This window comes from Podarcis gaigeae, assembly GCF_964106915.1.
Source record: "Podarcis gaigeae genome assembly, chromosome: 4".
Taxonomy (NCBI): Eukaryota; Metazoa; Chordata; class Lepidosauria; order Squamata; family Lacertidae; genus Podarcis; species Podarcis gaigeae.
Window position 1 is genome coordinate 107,282,234 of NC_139677.1, and position 21,734 is coordinate 107,303,967.

Below are 21,734 nucleotides of genomic sequence, written 5' to 3' on the forward strand. Positions count from 1 at the left end.
CTCCCTTGGTCCCTTTTGGGGGGCCTTTGGCTCCTGGCTGGGCTCTGAGCATCTCCCTCGGTCCCTTTGGGGGGTCCTTTGGCTCTTGGCTGGGCTCTGAGCATCTCCCTCGGTCCCTTTTTGGGGGGCTTTGGCTCTTGGCTGGGCTCTGAGCATCTCCCTCGGTCCCTTTTGGGGGGGCCTTTGGCTCTTGGCTGGGCTCTGAGCATCTCCCTTGGTCCCTTTTTGGGGGGGCCTTTGGCTCTTGGGTGGGCTCTGAGCATCTCCCTCAGTCCCTTTGGGGGGGCCTTTGGCTCTTGGCTGGGCTCTGAGCATCTCCCTTGGTCCCTTTTTTGGGGGGCTTTGGCTCTTGGCTGGGCTCTGAGCATCTCCCTCGGTCCCTTTTTTGGGGGGCTTTGGCTCTTGGCTGGGCTCTGAGCCTCTCCCTTGGAGAGAGAGCCCTGCTGCCGCCGGAGGAAGAAGCCGGCCTGGGAGAGCTGTTCTGGGGGGGTCCAGGGCTGGGGACACCTCCCTTTTGAGAGGGGGGGATGGCCAGGAGTTGTCGAGCTTTTTGGACGCAAATAACTCAAAATAATGAGCTCTGACGCTAAACTGCTGCTTCCCTTCTCGAACCATTTCTTCTCAAAATCACTTATTACACTTTAGGTATCCAGAATACAGTGGTACCTCAGGTTACATACGCTTCAGGTTACAGACTCCGCTGAGCAGAAATAGTACCTCAGGTTAAGAACTTTGCTTCCGGATGAGAACAGAAATAGCACGGCAGCAACGGGAGGCCCCATTAGCTAAAGTGGTGCTTCAGGTCAAGAACAGTTTCAGGTTAAGAACAGACCTCCAGAACGAATTAAGTACTTAACGTGAGGTACCACTGTGAATACTACAGTATAAGGTTTAAGTCTGTTTCTGCGGCTTCTCTCTCATTCCCTCACTTAGTTATGAGGGGTCTTTCCGTGAGGTACTTTTGACACAGCCCAGCTTCCTTCACAGCGAGGGGCCACTTTTCCTCGGTTCCCCTGAGGTATTTTCCTTTGTATGCCAGACCCAGGGGATCCTCTCAGCCCTTGCCACGGACTCGGGAATCTCCTTTTCCTAGAAGATCTCTCTCCTCCTGACTGGAAGGAGACCCCAGAAGAAGAAGAGGAGAGTCTTCCCACAGCTTCTCCCTCCAGCTTCACTCCCTCCAGACCCTCAACATGGTCTCCCCATCTCAGCTGTGAGGCTCCTTCCTCTGGCTCCATAGATATTCTCCTCAGAGCGGAGGATCCACTCAGATCAGAGCCACTTCTCCCTCCCTCCCGCCACCCTCCTCTCATCCCCATCTTCTCTCAACCTTCCCTCTCTCCCATCTCAAATCCCCTCAGAAACGGCTCTCTTTATTTTCCCTCCAAAAGTGCTGGCGCCACCCCCCTCTGGGTAGCCAATCAGAAAGAGGCTCTGGTCCCCTGGTGGAATGGTGAGGCACTGCACCCCCAGACTCTGCTCTGGCTCTGCTGTCCGTCACAGCAGCCAGCTGCCCCAGCAGGCCTTGCAATCCCCCCACCTCTTGAGCCATCCCCCATTGTCTCCCGAGACAGGCGGATGAGGAGAGCCATTCAGGGGCATCGGGGGGCCGACAGAGGCAAAATGGAGCGGGGAAGCATTGCCCAAATGATGCCTATCTCTCTCTCTTCTTCCTTCTCATTATCCGTTATTGCTAGCTAAGAAATTGGGGGAAAGGCAGCTACTCTGTGTCGGGTTTCTTGGGGTTGAGATCCATAAGCTGAGTATGGTACGATTTCTCAGCAATAAATAGGATACACTTTTATGGGTGTTACGGAAAATTCTAGGTGGAGAGACGACTCATCAGCCCAGCCAGTCGGGTGCAAGTCCCTCATGGGTCCATGCGGTCGGTAAAAGAAAGAAGTTCTGGCCAAGTAATTTGGAGCAAAACAGCGGTCAGTAGACCTTGATCTTTCTTGTTGCCCAACAGGTCCCCACAGGAGCAAGAACCCAGAACCAAGGGTTACCTTGACTTTTACCCAGAGTACATTTCACAGGGCATCATGAATAGGCCCATACTACATCACAAAGGAGGAGGGGTATAAGATATACACAAGTTCAGCATGGGCCAGACACCGCTCCCAACACCTCTTAAGTGCCCATCACCCAAAGAACAATGAAACCCTTGGCATCTCCTTGCCCTCAGGACTTGTCCGAAGATGGGCTTTCAGAACACCTGACTTGCTAAATTGCCTTTGGGGACGTCTATTGTTGCCCCCCCCCCCCGTCACTCCCTGGGTGGGGGGCCGTGTATGTGCTCTCAGGCTTGGGGAAAGATGCCCTCTTCCGGCTGCCCACGTGACTTCCTGCTTCTTGGTTCATGGAGGGAGGTGGAGCCCAAATTCACCTTTCTTGCAGGGTTAAAATGGCATTGGAATGAGGAGAGTCAGTTAAAGTATGGATTTTCTACGAATTTATAAAGCTAGGTATCTTCCCTGCGCTGTCAAGTCAAAAGCATACATTCAGGCCTAATATTTGTAACATTGCAATAACTATAAAGATGTAACCCCCCCCCCCCCGTCATTTCCGTAACATGGGTAAGTGAACTCATATTTGAAACAATGCAGACACAATCAAGAAGGATTTTTCTCTAGTGTTTCATTCAGCCTCACCTGAATAAACACTTACCGTATTTTTCGCCCTATAGGATGCACTTTTGCCCCTCCAAAAATGAAGGGGAAATCTGTGTGCGTCCTATGGAGTGAATGCAGGCTTTCGCTGAAGCTTGGAGAGTGAGAGGGGTCGGTGCGCACCAGGCTTCAGGAAGCTATTAGCAAGCCTGGGGAGCCCGCGGGAGTTCCCGCAGGGCTCCCTAGGCTGCGGATAGCAGCCTGCCACCCGGCACGCGGTGCGCCCTGAAGCAGAGGGCCCCTCGCAGTGGGCAGACATCCGCAGCGTGGGGGGCCCTGCGGGAGTGGGTGGCCCTGCGGATAGCAGCCTGCCACCCGGCACACAGTACGCCCTGAAGCAGAGCGCCCTGCGCTTCGGGCAGACATCGGCCAGTCCCACAAGCTTGGGGGACAGCAGGGAGGCGCAGTGCCGCCATCCTGCTGTTCCTCGACCTGGTTTGGTTTTCCCGACCTGGTTTGGGGGAGGAAATAAAGGGGGGGAATTTTCCTTTATTTCCCCCCAAAAAAACTAGGTGCGTCCTATGGGACGGAGCATCCTATGGGATGAAAAATACGGTAGATTATGTGAAAATAATGGGAGATACCGTCTCCAGATGAAATTAAACCTGTGCTTTTATTTATTTTCATCGTATAAAAGATAATTTTAAAGAAAGCAATGGTTACAACAGTAAACAACAAATAGCTTGTCCTCATGGAATTGCAGACTTTCATCCTGCCATGTGTTAAAGTTTCAATTGATTATTCTAAAAGATCACGCCACATTTTCCCACGAGTGCTGGTTAGATTCCGGCAACAGTCTTCACAATTTATGTATTCAATAAACATTGGCCACGTGTTATAAAAGGAATACGGACTGTGTTCCCCCACCTTTTGGATACTTAAATTGTGATGCCCAGAATTGAACACAGGATTCTAGGTGGGGTCTGACCAAGGCAGAATAAAGTGGTACTATTCCTGCCCTTGATCTGATTCTGCCTTCTGCCACATTGGCCTCCGCTCCCCATTTGGTGTCATCTGCAAATGTGATGAGCATCCCCTTCAGTTCCTTCATCGAAGTCATTTATAACAAAGTTGAACAACAACGGGCCCAGGACAGAACCCTGCAGCACCCCTCTTGTCACTTTTCCCCAGGATGATGAAGAACCATGAAAGAGTCCTCTTTGGGTTTGGTCAGTCAAATCCGCCTAACAGTTTCCTTGTTCAGCCCACTTTTTACCAGTTTCTCACAAAAAGATCACGGGAGACTTTGTCAAAAGCCTTACTGAAATCAAGATGCACTATTTCCACAGCTGACCCCTGACCAACAAAGTTTGTAACTCCATCCAAAAAAAGGGGAGGAGAGATTTCTCTGGCTTGACTTGCTTTTGGGAAAGCCATGCTTTCATCCTGTATGTTCGTGTTGTGAAATCTTCAATTGGAGGGCACATAAATATTAAAAATGATAATAAATAAGGATATTGACAAGCTGAAACATGTGCAAAGGAAGGTGATTTATGTCTTTATTTAATTTGTATACTGTTAAGTTGTGGGCGAACATAGCAGATGACACAGCGATTTCTCCAGAGCAGCTCTTTATTTGTAAGCTGGACAGAACTGAACAGCAAACAGCTCAGCCGGCCTGCTTTTATAGGCAGCCGGCTGTCAACATTGTAGCAACAACAACCCAGGGTTTCCCGCCTAAAATAACTGATGTGGACCTGAGTGAAAACTATCTACAGTATTCCCCTGCTGGCCCAGGGTGAAACTTCACTACATAACATATACCACCTGACCCAGTGGTGCCAACTTGAATAAAATATTGGTGGGGGGCCAGGTAAGGCCCTCCTTGCACAATCAATCGCATGATGCATAAAGGCCATTGGAATGGCAATGCCTATCAACTGGGGGGGTGGCCCCCTCAAATATATCATTGGGGGGCAAAATCCCCTCAGCCTCTAAAAGTCGACTCCTGTTCCCACATGTCTCAGGACTGTTACAACATAAAAAGACAACATAAAAACACAAAATATACATCTGTAACCCCCCTCACTACCACATTTTAAAAGGGCATCAGATGTCAATCAGGCAAAGGCCTGGTTAACAAGTTGCGGATTTGCCTGGCTCCTAAAGCTGGATAATGGTTTTTCTAACCGTTGCATGAATTCTCTGATGGGAAGTGAGATTGGCACTCTGCCTGAAGCTCTTTCCACATTCCACACACTGATAGGGTTTCTTTCCATTGAGATTTCTTTGTTGGGAAGTGGAATGGGAGCTCTGACTGCAGCTCTCTCCATACTCCAAATTTTTGAGTGGCTTCTCCTCTCTGGGGGTTTTGTCATGTTCACCCTTCTTCTTGTTTTCCAATTTATCAAAATCTGCAATGGAGACAAAAAAGGGATTAGAGCCTCAGGAACAAATCAAGAAGAACTGAAGGAAGTTGGGTCTTTGTTCATTGCCTTTGTTGGTTGTCATTAACCAACATTTTTATTAATATATTCTGACGGGTTGTTGAATGTTGCTTTGTTTGATATACAGTAGTGGCCAAAATTGTGGAAGACTTTTGGGGGAAAAGCGTATTTCAGATGTTTGATGGTTCGTAACACCACTTCGTTTGGAGTAATACCACAAAATTATGTTTCAATGGAAGGATAATTTAATGAAGAATGTAATTATCTGTATTCTACCAAAAGTCATAGCGGAATAACCAGAAAAAGGAAGCACAACTTGCTTAGCTTGACCTTTGACAGTTATATTGTTATATTGTGGAAAGTTGATATAAAATTTACAGATTGTATATTATTAAGAGAGAATTACATGAAAATGATGTATAGATGGTATATCACACCAGTGAAAATGGCAAAGATGTTTAAGAAAGAAAATAAGAGATGCTGGAGATGGCAAGAAACGGAAGGAACATTTTATCATGTGCGGTGGGAATGCAAATGCATTAAAAAATATTGGGAAATGATATATAATGAACTGAAAAAAATGTTTAAAATGAGCTTTAGTAAACATCCTGAAGCCTTTCTATTAGGTATCTCAAATCAAGAGCTGCCGAAAGAAAAATGGACATTATTTATGTATGCTACAAAAGCAGCAAATATCTTGACTGCACAAAATTGGAAGATGGAAGAAATACCATCAAAAGAACAATGGTAAGAAAAACTGAATTATGCAGAATTGGCTAAGCTGACAGAGAAACTACGAGAGAAGGACAAAAAGGATTTTAAAAGAGTTTGGGAACCATTTACAGGTTATTTGCAGAAACAACAACTGGGAGGGTCTGAATAAACGTTCACAACTTTATTATAGTAACAGAAATTTTAGCAAAATGATAAGGGAATTTACTTTTATATAAAGCAGGACACAATAAATAAAACTAAATAACTCAGTTGAGGGAAATCCGGAGGATGGGAGGGAGAACATTTGTATATAACATGATGATTGAGATATTTTTATTTGTTATAAAATTCAATAAATATTCATTTTTTAAAAAGAAGAAGATTGAGGAAAACTTAACCAAAGCTGGCCTTTCTATATTTGTGAAGAGATATAAGGAGACTCCCATGGACTGCAAGATCAAACCTCTCCATTCTGAAGGAAATCAGCCCTGAGTGCTCACTGGAAGGACAGATCCTGAAGCTGAAAAAGACTTTGGCCACCTCATGAGAAGAGAAGACTCCCTGGAAAAGACCCTGATGTTGGAAAAGATGGAGGGCACAAGGAGAAGGGGACGACGGAGGACGAGATGGTGGGACAGTGTTCTCGAAGCTACCAGCATGAGTTTGACTAAACCGGGGGGCAGTGGAAGACCAGAGTGCCTGGCGTGGTCTGGTCCAGGGGGTCACGAAGAGTCGGACATGACTAAATGACTAAACAACAACATAAGGAGACTCCGTCACTACAAAATCAGACTGGTAAAGGCAGGAAAAGGTGCACAACAGCAAGTGACATTCGAAGAATGAAGAGACTGTGCCTACAGGACAGAAGAAAATCATCTGGGTGTTTACAAGATGACATGGGGCAATGGAAGGTGAAGCTGAGTGCAAGGACTGGTCTAAATGCTAGAATTCCAAGGGAAAAGCCATTATCTCTCAAGCCAAGGTTGAAAAGATTAAACTGGGCTACAACCCATGTTAACTGGACAGCGGAACAATGGGACAGTGTTATTTGGAGTGATGAGACCCCAATCTCCTTGCTTGGTAGTGATGGCATGAAATACGCGAGGAGGAGAATGGGAGATTTACATCCTACTTGCATTATACCGACCGTGAAACACCCAGACAGTGTGATGATCTGGGGTTGTATGACAGCAAAAGGTGAGGGCAGAATTTGTGTCATTAATGGGAACATCAATGCCCCCAAATACATAAATCAAATACTTGAGCCTGAATGTGAAATCATATTCCACTGCTGGAATGGCCTGGGAATAGCCCAAGCGAAATGAGGGGATGAGGGACCAACTCCCTTCTCTTGCCACTGCCTTCCGTTAAGAGTTTGGGTGTAATCCTTGACGCCTCCCTTTCCATGGAGGCGCAGGTTACAACAACAGGCCTAGGCGACATTTTCCCACCTTTGCCGCATCAAGCAGTTGGTCCCTTACCTTTCCCGCCCTGACCTGGCCACAGTGATCCATGCGACGGTCATCGCCAGGCTTGACTACTGTAATTCGCTCTGCGCGGGGCTGCCCTTGAAGATGTCCCAGAAACTCCAGCGGGTGCAGAATGTTGCAGCGAGGCTCCTCACGTGGTCTCTGCCATGGGAGCATATTCACCCAGTGCTTTTCCAGCTGCACTGGCTCCCGGTGGAGTACAGGGTCAGACTTAAGGTGCTGTGATGGCCTGGGATTCCAATTCAGAGGATGAACCAGAGGAATCCCAGCCTGCACAGGAGTCCCCGCCTCCAGGGCCGGCTGAACTGGGGCAAGGCCTAGATGCTGAGGAGCCTGCACCTGTGGCAAAGCACCAGGAGCTGGCCCCAGGTGAAACCCTTCTGGCCCCAGAGGGGCTTGAGGACTCAGTGGCTACAGGTGAGCCTCCTCCAGGGCCCAGTAACCCTTCGGCCTCTCCTGATCTGCAGAGGCTTAGGGCAGAGAGGCGAAGGGAACTGGTTGCTCCCAGGAGGAGTGCTCGCCTTAAGGCCAGAGGAGGCGGGGCTCCTGGGGGCCGGGACCGCCCCTGGCCTTAGAAGAGGATGAAAGCCCAGTCAGCCCGGTCCCAGGTTGCGGGAGCAACGTCGTTGTTGGCTTCGGACCTTCCTGTGTTCCTGATCCCTGCTCGGCCTCCTGTTCCTGACCATCCGGTGTTCCTGATCCCTGCTCGGCCTCCTGTTCCAGCGTTTCTGTTCCCCGCCCGGCTCTCCGCCTCGGACCTCGCCCCTCTTCGTGTGGACTCTGCTTACGCCCACGGTACTTTACCCCTGGGACCAGCACAGTTTGCTCCCGCCACACCCGCACTCCCCCTTCGTTGGGGTGCGATCGGGAAGAGCCAGAGGCCATGGCTGACCAGGTGGCTGCGCTGGTGGCTTTGGCCCAGAAGAACCAGGCCTTGACTCACACCGTGCAGCAGCTCAGCGACGCGGTTACGGCACTTCAGCAGCGCTTGGAAGCCCTACCGGCTCCTGGGGCCGACGCCCCGGCTCCTGGCAAGTACCCAGTGGCTTTGCCCGAGAAATTTGATGGGGCCCCGGCCAGCTTTCCCATGTTCCTCGCCCAAGCCAAGCTGTATATTCAGGGGCGAGCCCGGAACTTCCCTGACGACCGCACCAAGGTGCACTTTTTGATTAGTTTGTTAAAGGACCAGGCGGCCAAGTGGGCGTTGCCGCTACTCAGGCAAGACTCCCCCTTGCTGGCAGACTATACGGGGTTTTGCAATCTTTTGGAGGCCGCGTTCGGCAACCCCCAGAAAGGGAGTCAAGCCAACCGGGCGATTCGGCGGTTGAAACAGGGCAAGTCCACGGTGGCCGCATATACCACGGAGTTTCGGCTGTTGGCACAGGACTTGACCTGGAACGACTCGGCACTGCGGGACCAGTATCTCGAAGGGCTTTCGGACGAGATACTGGACCAGCTGGCCACAATGGAATGCCCCACCACGCTAGACACTCTCATTCAACGGAGTCTACAGATAGACGACCGGCTGGAGGATCGTCGCCAGGCCCGGGGCCGCCGACACTTCCAGTTCTCAGCACCAGTTTCTTCCGGCAGCCCCACGGTCACAACTGAGTTATCAGAGGAGCCTATGCAGCTCGGGGCAGTGCGGCCTCGCCTTTCCCCCGCAGAGAAGGTGCGGCGTCGGGAGGGGAATCTATGTCTCTACTGTGGCGGAAGTGGACACTACGCTCGGTCCTGCCCTGAGAAACGCCAGCCGCAGGGAAACCGCCAACCCCCAGTAGCTGATGGCCCTAGCTACCGGGGGTCCCAAACAGCGCAGAATGGGCCCGCACCAATGGACTTGCAACATCTTATGGTTCCGGTACATTTATACCCTCCAGGTGGGCCCTGGATTCTTACCCAGGTGGATTTGGTGGATTCAGGAGCAACCCGTTCTTATATGGACGCTGCTTTTGCTGCCCATCATCAGGTGCCACTTCGGAACAAGCCAGAACCGGTCCTGGTGGAAGCAATTGACGGACGGCTTCTACGTTCAGGAGCCGTTACTCAGGAGACCCAGCCCCTGGTCCTGTGTCTCCAGCAGCACCGGGAGTTGCGAACTTTGGACATTGCCTCTATGCCCCGGTTCCCCCTCGTGCTCGGGATGGACTGGCTGGAAGCTCACAACATTCAGATTGACTGGGTCAAACGGACTGTGCACTTCCCAGACCCATGTTCCCATGCTCAATCCGAGACGCTGGCGGCCGCGCCCACGGAGGAGGCAGCACCCACGCTCCCAGCCGTGTACCAGGACTACCAGGACGTGTTCGAGGAACGGGGGGCAGACCAGCTGCCGCCGCATCGGCCTTTTGACTGCGGTATAGACCTCCAGCCTGGAGCGCCCTTACCAGTGAGTTGCTTATATTCTCTAACAGAGCCAGAGCGCGAGGCTTTGCAGGACTTCTTGCGCAAGAACCTGGAGCGTGGGTTCATTAGGCCTTCCACCTCGCCTACCGCGGCACCAGTGCTCTTTGTCAAGAAGAAATGTGGGGAACTCCGCCCTTGCCATGATTACCGAGCCCTGAACAAAATTACCATCCCAGACCGGTACCCCTTGCCCCTTATCTCGGAGTTGCTGGAGCGGGTGCAAGGGGCAAAGGTGTTCACCAAGCTGGACCTCCGGGGGGCCTACAACTTGATTCGGATCCGAGCCGGGGATGAGTGGAAGACAGCGTTTGGGACCCGGTACGGGCAGTTCGAATACTTGGTTATGCCTTTCGGTTTGTGCAACGCGCCTGCTGTGTTCCAACGCTACATCAACCACGTGTTCCAGGACTTGTTAGACAAGTACGTGGCGGTGTACTTGGATGACATACTGGTTTACTCCCGTGACCCGGCTCGCCATGAGGGACATGTCCGGACCGTGCTGCAGCGCTTGCGTGAGCACCGTTTGTACGCAAAGCTCAGCAAGTGCGAGTTCCATCAGCGGACTGTGGACTTCCTTGGTCACCGGCTCTCTCCAGATGGGGTGCAGATGGACCCTGGGAAGGTGGCAGCGGTTCGAGAATGGGCGGCACCTCGGAACCGCAAGGACCTACAGCGTTTCCTGGGGTTCGCCAACTACTACCGGACCTTCATTGCAGATTATGCTCATCGCACCACCCCGTTGACCCGGCTACTGCGCCCAAAGACGCCGTTTTCCTGGGACAAGGAGGCAGAGGAGGCGTTTCTGGGGTTGAAGGCCTGTTTCCAGAGGGCGCCAATCTTACAACACCCTGACCCCTCTCGACCCTTTGTGGTGGAGACCGACGCCTCCAGTACGGCTCTTGGTGCCGTCCTGTCTCAACAGAATGGACCTGAAGCGCCACTCTTACCCTGTGCCTTCTATTCCCGCCAGCTCCTACCAGCGGAGCGTAACTATACTGTGTGGGAGCGGGAACTACTGGCCATCAAGGTGGCCTTTGAGGTCTGGCGCCACCATCTTGAGGGGGCACGACATCCGGTGGAGGTGAGAACCGACTACCGGAACCTGGAGTACCTCCAGACCACCCGCAAGCTGAACCAAAGACAGATCCGGTGGGCGTTGTTCTTTTCCCGGTTCGAGTTCCGGATCCGCTATATCCCTAGCTCTCAGAACCAGAAAGCGGATGCCCTGTCCCGGAAACCTGAAGACAACGCAGACACGGTACAGCAAGCAGTACCCACCACGATCCTACCTCCAGCTGCATTCCTGGCTACCCAGGAGGCGGAGCCACTGCAGGCTCGGGTGCGGGAACAGCAGCGGGTCGACGCTTGGGCCCAGGAACGACTCCGGGAGCTGGCTGAAGGGTCCAGCCCTCAGTATCCGGGGCTGGTCCTGCATCAGGGCCTTCTGCTGCACCACGGTCGTCTGTATATCCTGCCAGGGCCACTGCGGCTGGAGGTTCTCCGGATGGCTCATGATGCCCCAGCAGCGGGGCATTTTGGACGGTATCGGACCACCCATCTGGTAAGTCGTGAGTTTTGGTGGCCCCGCCTGAAGACTGATGTGGCTCGCTACGTTGCTGGTTGTGATGTCTGCCGGCGCGCCAAGGGCCCTGCCGGGCGACCCCCCGGCCTACTTCAGCCATTGCCAGTTCCACCACGCCCTTGGCACACGGTTTCGTTGGACTTTGTAGTGGACTTACCCCCGTCTCGTGGCTGTACCTGCCTTCTAGTTTTCTCCGACCATTTCACCAAGATGGTGCACTGCGCCCCCTGCCCATCTGTACCCACAGCCAAGGAAACCGCTCAGCTGTACCTTCAGCATGTCTTCCGCCTGCATGGCCTACCTGAGCGCGTGGTGTCCGACCGGGGCATTCAGTTCACGTCCCGGTTCTGGTGAGCATTACACCAGACTCTCGGGACAGAGGTCTGCCTCTCGTCAGCCTACCACCCACAGACCGATGGTCAGACGGAACGGGCGAACGCGGTGCTGGAGCAGTACCTCCGGTGTTACTGCAGCTACCAGCAGGATGACTGGGTCGACCACCTGGCATTGGCGGAGTTCGCCTACAACAACGCGGTGAATGCGTCCACCCAGCAGACCCCGTTCCAGGCCAGTTACGGCTATCATCCATGGCTGGTTCCAGATGTGCTGCCGGCTTCCGCGGTCCCGGCGGTGACGGAGTGGCTTCAAGAGCTCCAGTCCCAGCAACAGCTTTTGGTGGAGCAACTGCACCAGGCCAAGGAAGCGTACAAAGCCCAGGCCGACCGCCACAGCCAGGTGGGGCCGGAACTTCGCGTCGGTGACCTGGTTTGGCTCTCCACTCGCCACCTCCACCCCTCTCGACCTTCGCGGAAGTTGGACGCCCGCTTCACCGGCCCGTTCCCTATCGTGGACCAAGTCTCTCCTGTGGCATTCCGTCTCCGGTTACCTGCAACCCTGAAGGTTCACCCGGTCTTCCACAGGTCCCTTCTGAGTCCGGTGGCCCCACCCGACGAGTTCCACCCGAACCGTCCCCGACTGCAGCCAGTGTTGGTTCAGGGAGAGCCTGAGTACGAGGTGGAACGCATCCTGGACTCCCGATACCGCAGGGGGAAGCTGCAGTATCTCATTGACTGGAAGGGGTACGGACCGGAGGACCGTTCCTGGGAACCAGCGGCCAACGTCCACGCACCTGCCTGCCTCCGAGAGTTCCATGCGACGTACCCCGGCAAGCCGGGTCCGGACCCTCGGTTGAGGGGGGGGCCTGGGAGGGGGGGATGGTGTGATGGCCTGGGATTCCGATTCAGAGGATGAACCAGAGGAATCCCAGCCTGCACAGGAGTCCCCGCCTCCAGGGCCGGCTGAACTGGGGCAAGGCCTAGATGCTGAAGAGCCTGCACCTGTGGCAGAGCACCAGGAGCTGGCCCCAGGTGAAACCCTTCTGGCCCCAGAGGGGCTTGAGGACTCAGTGGCTACAGGTGAGCCTCCTCCAGGGCCCAGTAACCATTCGGCCTCTCCTGATCTGCAGAGGCTTAGGGCAGAGAGGCGAAGGGAACTGGTTGCTCCCAGGAGGAGTGCTCGCCTTAAGGCCAGAGGAGGCGGGGCTCCTGGGGGCCGGGACCGCCCCTGGCCTTAGAAGAGGATAAAAGCCCAATCAGCCCGGTCCCAGGTTGCGGGAGCAACGTCGTTTTTGGCTTCGGACCTTCCTGTGTTCCTGATCCCTGCTCGGCCTCCTGTTCCTGAGCATCCGGTGTTCCTGATCCCTGTTCGGCCTCCTGTTCCTGACCATCCGGTGTTCCTGTTCCCTGCTCGGCCTCCTGTTCCAGCATTTCTGTTCCCCGCCCGGCTCTCCGCCTCGGACCTCGCCCCTCTTCATGTGGACTCTGCTTACGCCCACGGTACTTTACCCCCGGGACCAGCACAGGTGCTGCTTTTGACCTTTCAAGCCCTTCACGGCCTAGGACTCTCATACCTCAAGGTCCATAAATAGCGACACCCTAGAGGTCCTGGGCCCTAAGGAAGTCAGATTAGCCTCAACCAGAGCCAGGGCCTTTTCAGCACTGGCTCCGGCCTGGTGGAACGCTCTGCCTCATGAGACCAGGGCCCTGCAGGATCTGATTTCTTTCCGCAGAGCCTGTAAGACAGAGTTGTTCCACCTGGCCTTTGGCTTAGAATCAGTTTGATTCCCTCCCCCTCTTTCTTTTTCCTTTCTCCTCCCATGAAGAGGCTGCATCCTAATGTTTTAATGTTGTATCTTAATCTTTTAAATTGTATTTTAATCAACTTGTTTTTATTATTGGTTGTTAGCTACCCTGAGCCCAGTCTTGGCTGGGGAGGCCGGGGTATGAATAAAAAATTATTATGATTATGATTATTATGATTATTATTATTATTATTTCCATCTTGGTTTCACATTATCACAGCTGCAGAACTAAAAAACTTGCTTCACTCCATGGGAAGGCGTTGTAAGGCCGGAATTAAAGCTAAAGGTTAACGAACAAAGTATTAATTGACATGGTGAGAATTTCTGTACATCTCCTTTTTTCTATGTGTTTCACATTTCTTTTTTATGACTGCTGTTCTAATAAATACTCCTTCATAAAAGTTATTGCATTGCATTCTTCATTAAATCATCTTTCCTATGGTATTACTCCCCAAAAAACTGGTGTTATGAGCCATCAAACCTCCGAAACACACTTTTTAAAAAGTTTCCACGATTTTAGCCACTAATGTATTTTTTATATGGGATCAGATGGTTATTATTAATGTTTCATGTGTATGTATGTGTTGGAAGCCACCCAGAGTGGCTGGGGCAACCCAGCCAGACGGGCAGGGTATAAATAAAAATTATTATTATTATCATCACTGCTACTACCACCTGAGATTCAATCAGCCTGGCTCTTCTCTGGGACGGATTTTGTTTGGCCCAGTCATGGCTTCCCCTCCATCGGCAATGTGAGGCGTCTCTTGGGTCAAACCAAGAAAACAAAAACAGAAAACCTGACAGAAGCTACTTATCTTTCCTAACAACTCTGAAGCTGACATTTAAGATGCCTGGGCAGTTCAGACCAGCCGAATCGTGGTATAAATAATTATTATTATTATTATTATTATTATTATTATTATTATTTATTATTATTTATACCCCACCCATCTGGCTGGGTTTCCCCAGCCACTCTGGGCGGCTTCCAACTGAATATTAAAAACAGTACAGCATCAAATTTTAAAAACTTCCCTAAAGAGGGCTGCCTTCAGTTGTCTTTTAAAAGTAAAATAGTTGTTTATTGCTTTGACATCTGCTGGGAGGGCGTTCCACAAGGCGGGCGACACCACCGAGAAGGCCCTCTGCCTGGTTCCCTGTAACCTTACTTCTCGCAATGAGGGAACCGCCAGAAGGCCCTCGGCGCTGGATCTCAGTGTCCGGGCTGAACAATGGGGGTGGAGACGCTCCTTCAGGTATACAGGACCGAGGCCGTTTAGGGCTTTAAAGGTCTGCACCAACACTTTGAATTGTGCTCGGAAACGTACTGGGAGCCAATGCAGATCTCTCAGAACCAATGTTATGTAGTCCCGGCGGCCACTCCCAGTCACCAGTCTAGCTGCCGCATTCTGGATTAATTGCAGTTTCCGGGTCACCTTCAAAGGTAGCCCCACATAGAGCGCGTTGCAGTAGTCCAAGCGGGAGATAACTAGAGCATGCACCACTCTGGCAAGACAGTCCGCGGTCAGGTAGGGTCTTAACCTGCATACCAGGTGGAGCTGGTAGACAGCTGCCCTGGACACAGAATTAACCTGTGCCTCCATGGACAGCTGTGAGTCCGAAATGACTCCCAGGCTGCGGACTTCCGGGTTAGCACCATTGGCAATGGTGGAGCTCCTCTGACTGAGAGGAACCCGCTCCACGAAAATTGGGTCTTGCCACCACGGCGAAGGCGGAGACCCTCTAAAAATCCCAGGCGGAGGAAGCCTGGGAACGTGGGATTCGGCTGACACCAGGAGCGCCTCCCCTATTCGCAGGGAAACCCTTTTTTGGGGATCCGAAGCAACGTGGGGTGAGCGGCGCGGTGTTTTGAATCAACCGCTATTTTTACGGAGTGAAGCCGCCCAGCCGTTGCCGGAGAGCGCTGACTTTTTCCTGTGGACAATTGAACTCTAAACAAGTACCCGTGAGTAAAACGGAAAATTGGATTAAGAAACATTTTAATTTGGCATTGAAGCGGGAAGGTTCTAAACAGGAAGTCCGCCTTCCGCTTTTGTAAATAGATTGAAGCAAAAATTGTGCAAGCTAAAGCCTGGAAAGTGGTATATAAAGGTCTAAATTTCCTTCAGTTTTAACCACCAAAACCCCTCTTGGAGGCAGGAGAAAAGAGGGGGCAATTTTGATTGTTCAAGCCTGCAGGAGAGTGAGTAAAGAAAGATAAATTTCCACCGTCTCAAACCTGGGAACGGGGTGTCAGAGACAGAAATTTTGGGGGAGGTTCATTGACTGTGAATCAAACATCTTTTGACAGATAGTTAAAGAAGAGAAACAAATTGATTCCAATGTTGCCTTTTGTATTTAAAAGAAACAAAAAATTTGGAAAATGAAAGTAATTTTTCTTTTGTCGGACTTGTTTTCAAAAGATGGATACAAATAGAAAGTGTATCCTCTAGAGGGAGCCTGTTAAAGTGTTGCTGGAGCTGATCTGGGAATTTCACAGCTGTGGAGATTAGGATCGTGGGACCAGACTCTGACCTTGAATAAAAATGTGTCTACAATAAGTTTTGGTGCTTGCTCTTTGCAAGACAAGCGCTTTGTTGGCGCAGTTGCATGAGAAGGTAGATTTGATGGCTGTTGCAGTCAAAAACTTTGGACAAGCAGCGAATGCTCATATAGAAACCATTCAGGAACCAACCCAGGAACCTGTTTTGACAGGGCAAGTGCAAATGCAGAAGACAATGGAGGAGGTTGCTGCTGAACCTTAAGTAACACAAATGGAGAGACCTGAGGCCCTGCAGGAGCATAAGCCGCTGTTCTTGAAGACTGAATCTGGAGCGGGCCAGAGGGGGTCTGGAGTTGTGGGGGCTCTTAATTTTGGAGGGACTTTGAAACATGCTTTTAAATACTTTCTGGACTACATTGTTGAAAGAGGGAAATGGGACTGTGGGGAATGGGCTGATCTGCTGAGGGGAGATGGAGATATTTTTGGGTTGGAGTTTCCCTGAGACCTACCCCTCAAGGAGAAAGGAAAGAAATTAAGAAAGAGATCAACAAAAGACAAGGAAAAGTGCAGGTATAAACAAGAAGATCTGCAGAAGGGACATGGAAAAGACTTAAGAGCCTCGGACATAAGATTACCAGGTTGATGGACTAGATGGAATGGACAGTAAGGACTGACATAACCTGAGACCAGGAAGAAGAGATGTTGGATGAAGATTGGAAGAAAATTTTTAAAAATTTATTTTGGGAATTAGTGTAAAATTAACGAATATTAGGAAAAATGTTGGAATGAAACTATTTGGCTTTAGTAGAAATGATATAAGGAGTTATGTATAAATAAGTATTAAGTTTTAAGCTTTAAGGTACTTTATGGTAAGATAAGGTTAAAATAAATTAAGGTAAACTGAACGACAGAATATAGTGAAAGATGGAAAGGATTTGTTGAGTTAATTAATAGGTTAGACTGTTAAGATAAATTACCCAATAAAAATTGAGAAAGATGGAAAGAATTTGCTGAAACAAATAACTAAACTAGAATACAAAAAGGGAGGTGTGAGGAGGTCGATGAAACAAATAAATGGAAGTTAAAGTTATTGGATCTGTGTTTTTTTTTAATTGTTATAGTTGTACTGGTTTTTATGTGTGTGTTTTTTAATATATTGTAATGTATGTTTTGTTAAATTTTTTGTTTTCTTTTCTTCTTTTCTTTGCAATTTTTAAACTTCTAATAAATATCATTTTTTAAAAAACACACAAAATGACTCCCAGGCTGCGCACCTGGTCCTTCAGGGGCACAGTTACCCCATTCAGGACCAGGGAATCCCCCACACCCGCCCCCTGTCCCCCAAAAACAGTACTTCTGTCTTGTCAGGATCAACCTCAATCTGTTAGCCGCCATCCATCCTCCAACCGCCTCCAGACACTCACACAGGACCTTCACCGCCTTCACTGGTTCTGATTTAATGGAGAGGTAGAGCTGGGTGTCATCTGCATACTGATGAACACCCAGCCCAAACCCCCTGATGATCTCTCCCAGCGGCTTCATATAGATATTAAAAAGTATGGGGGAGAGGATGGAACCCTGAGGACCCCACAAGTGAGAGCCCAGGCATCTGAACACTCATCCCCCCACCACCACTTTCTGGACACGGCCCAGGAGGTAGGAGCGGAACCACTGTATAACAGTGCCCCCAGCTCCCAGCCCCTCTAGACCAGAGAATTTTTTCAGCAGGGGGCCGGTCCACTGTCCCTCAGACCTTGGGGGGGGGGCGGACAATATTTGTGGGGGTGGAGAACGAATTCCTATGCCCCACAAATAACCCAGAGGTCCATTTTAAATAAAAGGTATAATTTTTCTCATGTAAAAACACAATGATTCCTGGGCTGTCAGCGGGCTGGATTTAGAAGGTAATTGGGTCGGATCCAGGCCCTAGGCCTTTGTCTACCCATGCTCTAGACGGTCCAGAAGTGTGTTATGGTCGATGGTATCAAAAGCCCCTGAGAGATCCAGCAGAACTAGGAAACAGCTCTCACCTTTGTCCCTAGCCCGCCAGAGATCATCAACCAGTGCAACCAAGACAGTTTCAATCACATGATGCATGCATGCCATTGGAATGGCAATGTCTACCAACTTGGGGGTGGCCCCCTCAGATATTTTATTGGGGGGGGGGGTAAAAAACCCTCGGCCTCTAAGAGTTGACTCCTGTTCCCACATGTCTCAGGACATTTACAAGATAAAAAGACAATATAAAAACACAAAATACGCACCTGTAACCCCCCTCCCTATCACATTTTAAAAACGCATTATATGTAATCAGCCAAAGGCCTGGTTAACAAGGTGGGGATTTGCCTGGCTCCTAAAGCTGTATAATGATTTTCCCAACCTTTCTATGGATTATTTGATGGGAAGTGAGATGGGAGCCCTGACTGAAGCTCGCTCCACATTCCACACACATAGGGTTTTTCTCCTATCAGCACACGCACATATAATATTCTTGTTAAATTTCCATTTTAAAAATCCAATAAAGACCACAATAAAACATTCTAAGTTATAATACAATCAAAAGAGCCAATTCTTCAATGCCAAATTACCGTATATATCCTTTGGGTGACTTCCCATGCTCTGACGTTTGGGGAATGATGTCATACTGCATTTCTTTATTAGTCCAAAGAAATCATTTCCGATGTTAATCCTTCATTTATGTTTTGTTTATTTTAACGGCCACAGGCCCAGTCAGCTTTCGCTCGTATTCAAATAATCCCTCCATTAATTCAGCAAGCGGGTCAGTCCTTTATAATTCTGTATGAAATATTTTCTTCTTTCCCCCCTGTTGTTTTCCAAAGTCCTCAGCAATGTCACTTTCCGGTTCTGCACACAAGGGCAAATCTCAGTGCGTCACATCCAAGACAAAGGGAGGTTTAGCCTTCCGCCATCAGCCCCAGGCGGGTATCCAAAATTCCCTTCTGTGATCTCATTCCAGCTACTAACAAGTTGACGCCTCAGCGAAAACACAATAACTGCAGTCAAGAATTCTTTTTATCATTCCATTGAGGGTCGTTGCCAGAATCATCGTCAAAATTTCAGACAGTCTATTTCGAAGTTAAACCATAACAATAACAAAATACTCTTTAAATCCCGCTTGCATATTTCAAAAACTTAACCTTTCGGAGGAGATTTGCCGAGTAAAACAGCAAATGCAAAATATATCAAAAGAAAATAATCAAGGCTCACCTCCCCCAACATACCGATCCAATTACAATGAAAGTCCTTCTCTAGATCAAAAACGTGGCTGATTCAATTAGTAGATAATTTTATCTCCCTTACTTCAAAGCATGCCTGTTAATTAAGTCCAAATTTCAATCTTAAAAAACAGGTGTCCTCTGCTCATGGCGACAGCTTTGGAGAGTTGACTCCCCTGTATGAATTCTGTGATGCTTAGTGAGATGGGAGCTCTGACTGAAGCTCTTTCCGCATTCCATGCACTGATAGGGTTTCTCTCCTGTATGACTTCTCTGATGCTTAGTGAGATGGGAGCTCTGACTGAAGTTCTTTCCGCATTCCATGCACTGATAGGGTTTCTCTCCTGTATGACTTCTCTGATGCTTAGTGAGATGGGAGCTCTGACTGAAGCCCTTTCCGCATTCCATGCACTGATAGGGTTTCTCTCCTGTGTGGGTTCTTTGATGGGAAGTTAGAGAGGAACTCTGCCTGAAGCTCTTTCCACATTCCACACACCAATAAGGTTTCTCTCCTGTATGAATTCTTTGATGGGAAGTCAGATCGGAGCTCATACTGCAGCTCTTTCCACATTCCAAACACTGATAGGGTTTCTCCCCTGTATGACTTCTCTGATGCTTAGTGACATCAGAACTCTGACTGAAGCTCTTTCCACATTCCACGCACTGATAGGGTTTCCCCCCTGTATGAATTCTCTCATGGGAAGTGAGACCGGAGCTCCAACTGAATCTCTTTCCACATTCCATGCACTGATAGGGTTTCTCCCCTGTATGAATTCTCTGATGTAAAGTGAGATGGGCGTTCTTCCTGAAGCTCTTTCCACATTCCATGCACTGATAGGGCTTCTCCTTTGTATGAATTCTGTGATGGGAAGTGAGAGAGGAGCTCTGACTGAAGCTCTTTCCACATTCCATGCACTGATAGGGTTTCTCTCCTGTATGAATTCTCTGGTGCTTAGTGAGACTGTAGCTCATACTAAAGCTCTTTCCACATTCCCCACACTGATAGGGTTTCTCCCCTGTATGAATTCTTTGATGGGAAGTGAGAGAGGCCTTCATACTGAAGCTCTTTCCACATTCAATGCACTGATAGGGTTTCTCCCCTGTATGTGTTCTTTGATGAGAAGTGAGATTAGAGCTCTGACTGAAGCTCTTTCCGCATTCCATGCACTGATAGGGTTTCTTTCCATTGAGATTTCTTTGTTGGGAACTGGAATGGGAGCTCTGACTGCAGCTCTCTCCACACTCCAAATTCTTACGTGGCTTCTCCTCTCTGGGATTTTTGTCGTGTTCATCCTTGTTCTCGATTTCCAATTCATCACAATCTGCAATGGAGACAAAAAGGGATTAGAGCCTCAGGAACAAATCAAGAAGAACTGAAGCGAGTTGGGTGTGTGTTCATTACCTTTGTGGTTCGTCATTAACCAACGTATTTGTTATTAGATTTTGATGGGTTGTTGAATGTTGCTCTGTTTGATATACAGTAGTGGTAAAATTGCGGAAGCCTTGTGTGGAAAAAAGTATATTTCAGAGGTTTGATGGCTCATAGCCCTGCTTTTTTTTTTTTTTGAGTAATATCATAAAGTTATGTATCAATGGAAAGATAATTTAATCAAGAATGTAATTACCTGTATTCTATCAAATGTTATAGCCAAATAACTAGAAAAAGGAAGCACATTTGCTTAGGTTGACTTTTGTCATATTGTTATGTGATTGCTATCAAGTTGGTTGGTCTTCTTTCGTTTCATGAGTTTGAAGAACATACCATAATAGAATAAAAGAAAAATATGTGAGAAGAAGAATCGGAGAAGATTTACATCCCACTTGCATTACACCTACTGTGAAGCACCCTATTAGTGCTTCATTAATGGGAATGTAAAATCCCCAAATACATAAATGAAATACTTGAGCCCAAACTGAAGCCTTCCACATGTGATATTTTCCCAGATACTGAAGCATTTTTATTTATTTATTTTCTATTTCAGCAGGATTCAGCTTCATGTCATGTTGCTCCTTTGTGCAAAAGGTGGTTTCAATATAATCATATTCCACTGCTGGAATGGCCTGGTAATAGCCCAGACCTTAACCAAATTGAAAATCTATGGAGCCGACAAAAGAATCTTTTAAGCAACCCAGCAATACAGTGGTACCTTGTTTTATGAACTTATTCCGTTCCAGTAGTCCATTCTTAAACCAAAGCATTCTTAAACCAAAGCGTTCTTTCCCATAGAAAGTAATGCAAAATGGATTAATCCATTCCACTTTTAAAAACAACCCCTAAAACATGAATTTTTACTATCTAACAAGACCACTGGTCCATAAAATGAAAGGAATAATCAATGTATACCACTGTATAAAAAATTGTATATCCCTCCCTTCATCCCAATCTCACACAGCGGTTCACAACACAAAAACACATAACGAGAACACGAGCTAACCAGCTTGACAGCGAGTAGTAGTTACTTCCCTCTGGAAGTGGAGAAGAAGTTCCACACTGCTCAGATGGAGCTTGTTGGGCAAGACACAGATCTCTGCCCAAAAAGAGAGTTTCCACATTTGGGCATTCCAACATTGCTTGCTGGGAACGCTGATGCAGGAAAGCTGCTCCGTCAA

At 49.0% G+C, this 21,734-nt stretch overlaps 1 protein-coding gene and 1 long non-coding RNA gene across 3 annotated transcripts in view; both read right to left on the bottom strand.

Moving 5' to 3' along the window:
• Positions 1-1,917: 1,917 nt before the first annotated feature.
• LOC310844012 lies at positions 1,918-4,180 on the bottom strand. The gene is made up of 2 exons (XR_014563880.1): positions 3,224-4,180; positions 1,918-2,662 (listed from the first exon to the last, which is right to left on the bottom strand). It is a non-coding gene; the product is annotated as an uncharacterized lncRNA (long non-coding RNA).
• A 14,398-nt stretch (positions 4,181-18,578) lies between these two features.
• Positions 18,579-21,734, bottom strand: part of LOC310843407 (uncharacterized protein) — a 35,862-nt gene continuing 32,706 nt past the window's right edge. For both annotated transcript variants that reach the window (XM_083736756.1, XM_083736755.1), the window contains one exon: positions 18,579-20,446. In XM_083736756.1, coding sequence (XP_083592882.1) covers positions 19,248-20,446 — 1,199 coding nt within the window. In that variant the 3' untranslated portion in view covers positions 18,579-19,247. The remainder of the gene's footprint in view (positions 20,447-21,734) is intronic.